The sequence below is a fragment of the Diadema setosum genome, chromosome 17, assembly GCF_964275005.1.
Source record: "Diadema setosum chromosome 17, eeDiaSeto1, whole genome shotgun sequence".
NCBI classification, from domain to species: domain Eukaryota; kingdom Metazoa; phylum Echinodermata; class Echinoidea; order Diadematoida; family Diadematidae; genus Diadema; species Diadema setosum.
This window is the reverse complement of record NC_092701.1, coordinates 28,009,511-28,021,529: the sequence shown is the minus strand read 5'-3', so window position 1 is coordinate 28,021,529 and position 12,019 is coordinate 28,009,511. Positions and strand designations below refer to the sequence as shown.

General features: G+C 39.1%; 1 protein-coding gene across 1 annotated transcript in view; it reads left to right on the top strand.

The window, feature by feature from the left end:
- Positions 1-175: 175 nt before the first annotated feature.
- Positions 176-12,019, top strand: part of LOC140240800 (endoplasmic reticulum transmembrane helix translocase-like) — a 39,108-nt gene continuing 27,264 nt past the window's right edge. The window contains exons 1-2 of the mRNA XM_072320576.1: positions 176-430; positions 11,173-11,262. Coding sequence (XP_072176677.1) covers positions 176-430; positions 11,173-11,262 — 345 coding nt within the window. The remainder of the gene's footprint in view (positions 431-11,172; positions 11,263-12,019) is intronic.

Genomic DNA, 12,019 nt, shown 5'->3' with positions numbered 1-12,019 from the left:
TGTTTACAGTTTTTACAATTTCTTAAATACTTTTTCATTAAATTTAAATTGTTAAAAACAAAATCTTATATATGACATGAATTTTTATTATCAAAGTGATTTATTACTTAATCAAAAACAATTTTAATGATGCAGCTGTAGATTAACAACAGCTCTTAGCGTTTATTCAGGCAATATGGCACCGTCCATGGAAGAAGGGATCGAGAGTGTTACTCCGTACAATCTGCGTCCACTTGTTCTCCATGGATACATATTCCCATTCATTTTCGTTTACATTGCTTGGTTATATCTGCTAGTCATTGTCTATGGAGTTAGTGATTACCTAGAGGCAGGCTTGATCGTTCTAGCAGGCATCGGCTGTGTCCAGATTTTGGTCTGCTTGTTCTGCCATTGGTCAATACACGTGAGATGTTCACTCACGTGCAGAAAGGTAAGTGCATGGACCGGCCGGCGGCGGCGTTACGTTGGTTGCGCTAATGCCTAATGCCGGATCGGATGACGATGACCTTGAGTCTTGACGTGGCGACGTGTTACCATAATTTGGGCCGCTTGTAAATGTAGACAAAGTGGAGGCGCGAGTGTTATTTTCGCACCTGTTTGTCAAATGATCTGCCATGCCAAATGATCTCCGAACATTCGAACATGCACTACGTATGTCGATGATCACACACTGATGATCGATGATGATGCACTAGCTAGTAGCACAAACTCGCCCTTATTAAACATGCTTAATAAAGTACTCGCATTAAATTTACATGTAACATTACCACATTTGCATTGTAAGTTTCATCTGATCATATTGTTGATCTGTTAGTGTCACTAGAATCTATATCGATCTGAAACCGCGTCTCCAATTTCGTCCAAAATTGAATAGGCTCTACGTTAAACATTGATATACAAAAAGTGTCAGAAAAATTGTTGGAAAATCTTGATTGCTTGAATTAGATGCTGCTCTTTACACTGGTACACAAGCACAGTACAAATACGTTTAGCGCATGCTAAGGGTCAATTATTTGGTCTGAATTTAGCAACACAGCAGCTTTTTCTATGGTGTCTTTGAAAAGTTAGAAAGTAGAATTTTATTTTCTCTTTTCCTCAGCCAAGTCTTGTGTTAGCAGTTATAGCTTCAAAGCCGTTGAGCGTGTGCCCAAGTATGTGCTGCGACTTATATCCTCTTTCTTTTCTATCTTTTCTTCTTTCATTTTCAGGTAGAATCTACACCTAAATTTCCCTTTTCTTCCTATCAACCATTTCTTTGTAGTAATCCTCTTGTCTATCTCAATTTCCTATTGTTCTTTGTTTCCTTCATGTTTTCCCCCTCAAATTACAAGGGTTTTTCCTTTCTGTTCTCTCCAGTATCTTTTTCTTAATCTAATGTGTCGTTCTAATGAATCCTTTTCTTCATTTCCTTTTCAACCTGTATAATTAGGTGATACGCTTTTAGCGTATCACCTATTGTGATTGTCAAAATCTGTCTTTTTTCTTATTCTTCTTTCTTTCTGGCCTATTTTGTGTCGTCAATATCTCAAGAATGACATTACGGAGTAACATGACATTTTCAGTCAACATGTCTCATGACAATATCTAGCCACAATAAGGTTTTCATGACAGTAACGTATCTATGACGTCATCTAGGCGCCATTTTGTGATTTTCGGACCATGTTACATGATCGATCATAACTTCATAACTAAAGGTCCTTTCTGTATCAGTTTTTGTGGACATAAAGTTCAGGTCACGCTCTATCTTTCTTTCTCTGATGCTTATTACCTAGGACGTCATCTAGGACGCGTAAGCGCGCGTCAAACATTTAAAAGGCTCAAAACAACTTTCCAATGGGAAATCTCTAAGTTTCAGACAATTTTAAGCGTTTCAAACAATTTTGCGCGTGCGCGTCCGTCCGCGCATTTTCGCGCGCACAGCGCGTCAGTAACATGAAAATGCACATTTTTTGACTGATCTGGATTCCTGATACTTTGAGTAACAATATCCATTGATTTCTGATCGATTTTGACAAATAACAAAGCAATGCACTGGCATCAAAGTTGAAATTTCGCGTGCGCATCTATGTGCAAATATAGTGAAAAAACATGTCTTTGTTTATTTCGCCATAGCTCTTTAAAACGTCAGGTGACCCTATGTTTTTATTGCATATTACAAAAGCATATGAATTGAAAATAACGTTTCAAGTATCATTATTTAAATAATTACAATATGACGTCATCATATCGTCATCTGAAATCAAAAAAGTGGAATTAATTTTTTTAAGGTACTGTTTCTGACATTCATTTGCTCGTATCTCTGTTGTTTAAGCTCAATATTATCCCAAATTCAGATATGTTGTACTTTGAACATTTGCCTTTTAAGTCCATGTCATGCTTTTGATATTTGATGACGTCATCATACCTTAAATTGTGATTAAAGGTAAAGACGCAAAATCGGACAAGTTTACGTGTATTGTCTATGGGAGGTGATTTTTTTTAAAAGCATCAATTGACTTAACAACGTTTAAGCACCTTTATCTCAGCTGATTTTGCTTCATTTCCTCTGAAACTTTAATATGTTGTAGCTGAGACAATAAGCTGCAGTAATCATGCATTTTATTCTTTGAAATCTCCTCATCAGATTGACAATTTTGCAGTTTAAAACTGAAAATGAAAATGGAATGTGGACTAAACGATTCCCCATGTATCTTTCACATACATAAGTTTACGTTCCCCATATTTTCTCGTCGAGACGTATGGCCGAGTGGTTAAAGGCGCCGTCTCAGAGACGTGAGATTGCGGGTTCGAACCCCACAAGATCACGAAACATTTTTTTTTATTTTACTTTTTTTTCTTCAATTTTGTATTACATATTCGTCCATGTAGAAATCACGTTCGTATATAAACGCACCTATACACACACACAGACACACACACACGCCATATCCCTCTTTTTTGTGTGTTGGAGACCACATTGCTTTGACTGCAGCAACATTTTGCAGGTTGACTTTGTCAAACCGATCATAGTATGTAATGACGACGACTGAGGTGTTGTACTTTGAACAATTGTCTTTCAAGACGATGTCATTGTTTTGTAATTTGATGACGTCATTACACTGAAAATTGTGATTAAAGGCAAGGTATCAAAACCAGCCGATTATAGGTTTTATGTCTGCGGGACGTATTTTTCCCAAGTTGCCAGAAATGGCATAGTGACCTCAGTCGTTACAGGGCCGCTTCTCCGTCTAGCAATGCAATAGATGTTCACCAGGCCACGTTCCCCCTGTTATATCTATACATTGTTTTTGTTTTTTTTTTTGTCTTACCATTTCCGTGGATGACCCGTGGCCGAGTGGTTACAGAAACGGTTTCGCATGCACGCTCAATATAACTTCAAGGTGCCTATATCACATTCTTTTCTTTGTCGATCACAGATGACCGTCATCTGATGACCACAAGCGTATCACCTAACTCGTCCTCAATGTGACGAGTTTTCATGTCTCGTTCTTCTTTCTTTCTGGACAATTTTGTGTCGTCAATATCTCAAGAATGACATTACGAAATAACATGACATTTTCAGTCAACATGTCTCATGACAAAATCTAGCCACAATAAGGTTTTCATGACAGTAACATATCTATGACGTCATCTAGGCGCCATTTTGTGATTTTCGGACCTTGTCACATGATCGATCATAACTTCATAACTACATGTCATTTCTGTATCATTTTCGGTGGACATGAAGTTCAGGTCACGCTCTATCTTACTTTTTAACGCTAGTTACACAGGTCATCATTACGCGCGCGTAAGCGCGCGTCAAAATTTTAAAAGGCTCAAAACGACTTCCCAATGGGAAATCTCGAAGTTTCAGACAATTTTAAGCGTTTCAAACATTTTCTCGCGTGCGCGTCCGTCCGCGCAATTTCGCGCGCAGAGCCCGTAAGCAACATGAAAATGCATTTTTTTTGACTGATTTGGATTCCTGATACTTTGAGTAACAATATCCATTGATTTCCGATCGATTTCGACCTATAACAAAGGAATGCATTGGCGTCAAAGTTGAAATTCCGCGTGCGCGTCTTTCTGCAAATATAGTGAAAAAACATGTCTTTGTTTATTTCGCCATAGCTCTTTAAATCGTCCGTTGACCCTATATTTCTATTGCATATTACAAAAGTATATGAATTGTAAATAACATTCCAAGTATCAATATTGCCAGTAAAACGCGATGACGTCATCATATCGTCATTTTAAATAAAAAAAGTGGAATTGATTTTTTTGAGGTACTGTTTCTGACATTCATTTGCTCGTATCTCTGTTGTTTAAGCTCAATATTATCCCAAATTCAGATATGTTGTACTTTGAACATTTGCCTCTCAAGTCCATGTGATGGTTTTGAAATATGATGACGTCATCATACTAGAAATTGTGATTAAAGGTAAAGACTCAAAATTGGACAGGTTTACGTGTTATGTCTATGGGAGGTGATTTTTTTTAGAACCATGCATTCACTTGACAACGTTTAAGCACCTTTACCTCATCTGATTTTGCTTCATTCCCTCTGAAACTTAAGTATGTTGTAGCTCAGACAATAAGCTGCAGTCATCATGCATTTTATATTTTCAAATCTCCTCATCAGGTCGACAATTTTGTAGTTAAAGACTGAAAATGAGAACGCAATCTGTACGGAACGATTCCCGATTGTTCTTTGCAACTGTATATTGGTCGAATCCACGCGGCCACTTGTGGGAAGTTGAATAGCGCCATCTCAATCAGCAGTGTCACGATAGTATTATCATATATTCAAGTTTCTCATGGGATCTTCAGGATAGCCGTGTGGCGCAATCGCTTAGCGCGCTGGATGTTAATAACTCCATACCCGGACGGCGAGAAGTTCGACTCCCGCAGGAGTTTTCTCTTTCTTTCTTTCTTTTTCTTTTTTTTTTCGGCAGTTCAGCTTTACTCCGATGTCATTTATCGTATTATTTTATCAAGTATACGTAACCCGTGAACACGGCTGCTCTATTTCCCTTGTTTTGTATTGGAGATTTTTAGATTGGGTTTGCTTCATTAATTTTGTCACACTTAATGTTGTAAATTGCCCCTTGTTACAGTGTCCCGCTTGCCACCTTTCGTTTGCTCGTTCCTTTTCTCTTCATTGGTTCTTGTTATATTGTAACAGGATAGGTAGGAACATGTACGTTTAGATAACTGGCAGGAATGGGAGCTGATATGATTAGCTCTAGTCCAGGTGTATGGCGTCTCGCTCATCTCTTTGAAATTCCAGGTTGTTATTGTTTCACCCAATGTCGGAGTTGTATACAGGTTTTATGTTGCTATAGAGGTATCTTGTGCCACATGAATGGAAGGCATCACTGTTTAGTAGTAGTAATGAACTTTTTCATGTTGTAAATGATATAAAGATATGAATTTCACATCCAATCTTCGGGACAGCCGTGTGGCTTTATAGTCGCTTAGCGCGCTGCATGGTCATTATGCACTACCTTAGGACGAGATGTTCGGGACCCGCAGGACGCTATTATTTTTTTTTTCTCTCTCTTTCTTTGTTTTTCTTTTGGCAGTTCAGCTTCATTCCGATGTCATTACCCCACGACACACAGTCACTCAAGTTCCTTTTTTTTTTTGTCGGAGGCTGGAGGTTGGATTTGCTTCATTTATCATACGTAATGTTGTAAATTGCCCTTGGTATATATACAGTGCCCCGCTTGCCACCTTTCGTTTTCTCTTTCCTTTTCTCTACGTTTGTTCCTGTTATACACTGCACAAGACAGGTCGGAAAATAATTTACATAACTCAACTGGAGCAGGAATGGCAACTGAATAAATTAACTCTAGGCCAGGTGTATGGCGTCTCGCTCGTCTCTTTGAAATTCCAGGTTGTTATTGTTTGACCCAATAACGGAATTGTAGACAGGTTTTATGTTGCTATAGAGGTATCTTGTGCCACATGAGTAGAAGGCATCACTGTTTAGTAGTAGTAATGAACTTTTTCATGTCCCTCCATGTCAATTATAGTGTTTTCAAAGGGGTTGTGTGTCTATCTGCCAAAGAAAAGGAAAACCTTATTTTCCTCATGGCTATTTCTCTATACGTAACCGTAGGTGATGAGTGTCGTTGGTATCTGAGCAGTGAATAACACAGCATCAGGCTAAAATCCCCCTTAGTTATACGCGCTAAGCGTTCAATTTGATATATCTTTATTTATGTAGTCAATCACTGCTAATGGAGTTACAGAATTATGTTATGACACCTTTCACTGAAAGTTTGTAAAGCAAAGTTTATGGACAAGGCAAGCAATTGTACATGAATAATACCAATGATTTCAGAGGGAAATTATGGTATACCTAAATGTAAGGGTATCATTGCTTTGGAATTGCTGAGACAATATCTTGGCACGAGGGCTTCCACTTCTGATAACTGATCCCTTTGAAGATGTGTCGGTCACGGGTGATCATCGTGATTCATCTTTCACGTAGAAGCTTCCGTTCCACACTCTTAGTTCGAGAAGACTTACCATCATACTTAAAATTATGATTAAAGGTAAAGACTCAAAATCAGACAAGTTGACGTGTTATGTCTATGGGAGGTGATTTTTTTTTAAACCATGCATTGACTTGACAACGTTTAATCACCTTTATTTCAGCTGATTTTGCTCCATTTCCTCTGAAACTTAAGTATGTGGTAGCTCAGACAATAAGCTGCAGTAATCATGCATTTTATTTTTTTCAAATCTCCTCATCAGGTTGATAATTTTGCAGCTAAAAACTGAAAATGAGAATGGAATGTGGACCAAACGATTCCTGAATCATCTTTCACATATAAGCTTACGTTCCTCATATTTTCTCGTCAAGACGTACATGGCCGAGAGGATAAAGGCGACGTCACAAGAGACGTGAGGTTGCATACGTACGGGTTCGAACCCCATAAGAGCCCGAAACAAAATGCTTACATCTTTTGCTTTTTTTCTTTTATGGAGTATTCACCTTCGTCCATGTAGAAATCACGTTTTCATGTAAACGTACACACACACACAGGTACACACACACACACACACATACAATATCCCTTTGTTTTGTGTTGGAGACCACATTGCTTTGACTGTCAACTTGGACTTGAAATTACAAATGTTAAAGTGAAGATGACTCTTAAAAGACCGCATGGCCATGTTTGATTTTCTTTTACAATATAAAGACCTATTGGTAAATACTCATTCACATATCCTTTCCAATCAACTTACTTGGACACGCCGACACCACACGAAATTTTCAATTGGTTGCATGACAGAAACAATTTCATCTGAATTATGTAGGACTGTATCAATCTTGGACTTCACGAATATTTCTCAATATTACTTCAAGTCGCTACTTAACATTAAAATGAGAATGGAATCTGGTTGAAACGATTCCCGATTTATCTTTGCAACTGTATATTGATCGAATCTACGCGGCCACTCGTGGGAAGTTGAATAGCGCTATCAGTCACTTGACGTATATCGCCAAAAAACTGAATATCAATGTAAATTTGTGTTGTGTATAGCATACATAGATAGATTTAAGTTTCGCAGAAGATCTTCGGATCTTCCGTGAGGCAGAATCGCTTAGAACGCTGCGTGTTTATAATGCCCGACCGGAAGGAGAGAAGTTAATCGAGTCCCGCAGGACTTTTTCCTTTTATTTCTTTTTTCTTTTCTTTTTTTTCTGCAGTTCAGCTTCACTCTGATGTCATGAACACAGCTACTCTATTTCCCTTGTTTTGTATTGGAGTTTGGAGGTTGGGTTTGCTTCTTTGATTTTGTCACACGTTATGTCGTAAATTGCCCCTTGAAACAGTACCCCGCTTGCCACCATTCGTTTTCTCTTTCCTTTTCTCTTCATTTATTCTTGTTATACTGTAGCAGGATATTTAGGAACGTGTACGTTTATATAACTAACAGGAATGGGAACTGAATTAATTAACTCTAGTCCAGGTGCATGGCGTCTCGCTTATCTCTTTGGAATTCCAGGTTGTTATTGTTTGACCAAATAACGGAGTTAAAGACAGGCAGGGAAGGAAGTGACTTGATATTGCTTCATAATGAGGAATTTCGGGCAACACCTTTCCAAGTGTAGTGATTATGACGGGGTTCTCTGTCGTTTATTTTCGTCATGGCTGTTTCACTAGTTTAGCCATAGGTGGGATGTTGTTGGCATCTGGGAGAATAGAACAGATCAGTACCAAACTGGAATAGCCCTATAAGCAATGTGGTAAGCGTTCAATTTTTTGCATTATCTTTCTTCTTTAAAGTCAATCACTACTGATCGAAATACACAATATAATATGACACGTTCCATTGGTAGTTTAGGAAAAGGGAGTTAATGCACGATGCAATGATAAATGTGCTACCATTGATTTTAGAGACGTCATTGTGGTGTGGTACTGGTGATGGTAAGGGAACCATAGATTGCTTTTAAAGTAATGAGACAATCATTTGACCTTTACATCAAGACCGTATTCCCATCTAGAATATAATGCATGTTCGTGCGGCATTTTTTTTTTTAAATCCTGACGTGGACATTTTCTTTTTCTTGTTTTTAATTTAAGAATGTTATATCTAAATTTGTTTCTTTCCCCTAACATGTTTTTTGGTTGAATATAAAGTTGGACGTTCCGTGACCGAGCAGCGATTTAGTTACAGTTTCAATGCATCTTGTTTACCATCTTCTCTGACATTAAATTGATGGTTTTTATATTTGACATTGTCTGTCTATTTGCCTGTTTATGCTCATAAAACACTGCTATAACAACTAATATATTTGCTTCACTTGTCACATGCAATGATATGGATTGCAGTTGTGCATGCAGTTTTACTTCCGCCATCTTTCGTTTTTCTCTCCCCTTTTCCCTCACTTTGGTTTTGTTATACTGCAGATGGGAATGATTACAATAACATAACCCAACTTGAAGTAGGAATGAGAACTGAATAGATTAACTCTAGGCCAGGTGTATATAGCGTCTCGCTCATCTCTTTGAAATTTCAGGTTGTCATTGTTCGATCAACGGAGTTGAAGACAGGTTTTATGTTGCTATAGAGGTATCTCGCGCCACATGAATGGAATGCATACGCTGTTTAGTATTAGTAATGAATTTTTTCATGTCCATCCCTGCCAATAAAAGTGAAGTGTGTTTGACGGGGTTCTGTGTCATTCTGCCTATGAGAAAGCAAAGTTTTATTTTCGCCATGGCTGTTTCTCTATGCGTGGCCGTGGGTGATGGGTGTTGTTGGCATCTGGGCAGAAAAGAACCGAGTATCATGCCATAATACCCCCCCCCCCCCCCCCCCCCCCCCGTTAGGTTCTAAGCGTTCAATACGGTGATATATCTCTCTTCTTTATTATGTCAATCACTGCTGATGGAATTACAGAATTATGTTATGACACGTTTCACTCAAAGCTTAAAAAACAAAGTTTATGCACGATACAAGTAATGGTGCATGAGTCCTATAGGCCATTGATTTTAGATGAGAAATTATGATATGCCTATAGTAGGGGTGTCATTGATTAGGAATTAATGACACGATTAAGCACTCCTTCCACTTCTAACTGTCCCCTTTGAATGTGTGTCGATCACGTGAGATCGTCATAAATTATCATTCACGTATAAGCTTCGTTCAAAGTGTACTCTTAGTTGGAGGAGACCTATAGTTACATGGTTAAAGGCGATGTCTCTTTCGCTGGAGCCGTACGTTTGGCCCGTTTTTCTTTTGCCCTTTTCTCTTTAATTGAGGCATCACTTTCGTCCAGGATAAATTACATTCTCATGTAAACAGACTCACTTGCTCGATATCCCTTGTTTTGTATCGGAGGCTTCATTGGTTTTACTGCTGATAAATTTCACAGGCTTGTATATAATATTAGCTGTAAGAGCTCTCTGAACTGATCATTATGATAGCAAGATTAGAGGGAGTCATATTGGTTATGTAAATAATGGTCAAAGGTCATGTTTTAAAAGGCCACTGTTAAAGCCAAGATGGTTATAAACACTAAATTGTCATGTTTTATTTGTACGTGTCGAGGATCACTTGGACCCCGTTAACAGTGCGAGGCTCGGCCGCGGCTCGGCCGCGCCGAGCCCACCTTCATTTCGGTGTAAACGCGCAAAAGGCCCAATGCGGGGCCAAAATTGGCCTCGCATTAGGCCACGCTCTGGAGGTGGTCTCGGCCGCGGCCGAGCCGCGGTCGCGCCCGGCCTTTTTCTCAGTGTAAACGGAAACTGGGCTAAATGCGCGGCCAATTTTAGTCTGGTTTCCAAACCCTAGCCTGTACTATTTCGCTATTCAGGATATTAACCACTTCAACGTCGAAAACTAGTATAGTTTAAGGTGGTTTTGTCCTGCAAAGTATTTTCTCCTTCGGCAAAGGCCTTTGCCCGAACGGCGACTTTGTCGCCACGGAATTCAGTTGGCAAAGGATCTGAAAACCAGACAATACCAAATTGTGTTTGTTTACAAGTAGAGCGCCACTACGACAAAATATTGAAAGGTTTGAATCAAAAGCGCGGCCGAGCCCGGCAGTGTAAACGGACTAACTTGCGGGGCTCGGCCTCGCAATTGAGGTTGGCCTTGGCCGCGGCAAATGTGATCTGAATAATGTAGGCCCAAAAAAGTTCAACTAAGTATCTCATTATAACTTCAAGGTGCTATATTCTTTTCTATATTCTTTTCTTTGTCGATCACGGATGACCGACATCTGATGACCCCCAGCGTATCACCTAACTCGTCTTCAGTGTGACGAGTTTCATATCTCGTTCTTTTTTCTTTCCTTCCTAGTCATCTTTGCTTTCATCAAGTTTTGATTCTTCTCTCGTTCTATTATTCTACCCAGTGCTTTTCTGTTTTCAATCTATATTTTTCTCTTTGCTTTCCTCTTTTCTTTTCAAACATCCATCTCTCCACTAATGCATCACATAATTTTCAAGTTGAAAGCACAGAGTCAGTCCTTATTTTCTGTTGTCCTTTGCCTGTTTGGCATTGCATTGCGATGTCACAACCACTTTGGAGTCTATCAATCATGTTCAATTGTATCCATTCTAAATTGTTATTTGTTGTTGTTCAAACTATCATATAATTTACTATAAAATTGTTTTTAGTCACTAACTTTTTGTGACTCCATGTTCTGTGTTGTGTCATTGGCAGGAATCCAACCCATTTGATGCTGACTGGGTGAAGGTGGTCCCAACAGCAAACAATGGCTATCCCGAGCTGGTTCAGCTTCACACAGATCGGGTAAGGCAAATCACACAACTTGGCCCATTGAGGACGAGTCCCGAATATACTCGGCAGGTGTCTATGGGAAATGCGTGTTGTAGCAAAATCAGTCCGCCCTGAACAGGTTAATAAGAGGTAATGCATTGTGATCATGAGGGCAGAAGTCTTTGCAGTAGACTCTACTTACATTGTAGTAGAGGTGTAGTATTAAATGCAATTGCAATTTCATCAAATTTGGGTCAAGGTGACATTTTTGAGGCGACACAAATCCACTCAAAGGGGTAGAAGTGAGTAACTAGATATTGTGGCCATAAACGGTTTGATTTTAAAAGGGGGCATTTTGACCAGTGGGAGGGTCATGGCAGCAAATTGTTGATTGCTATTTGGGTATTTTGAGTGCTGCAAGTGATGCATATATTCCAGACAAGACAGGGTACGACTGCACAACAAGAAGTCACATACAACTTTCACAAGGGTAAAAACGTAAGGTTGGCTAGAGTTGATTTGTGAAAATCTTTCTTGAGACTCATTGTCATGGCACAAGTGGTCATGGCACTGGCTAGGCAAATTTGATGAACTTTGCAAGAAACACCTACAGCACTTAACCCTGTTTTAGAGGCAACCTTAGTTTGTTTGTTTGTTTGTTTGTTTGTTTGTTTGTTTGTTTTGGGGGGATTTAATCCATTTTAATCAGAAGTACATGCATCAACAATCAGATTCAATATCTCTAATGCTTCACGTTTGTTACGTCTACTGCACTTCCCCGCAAAACTCA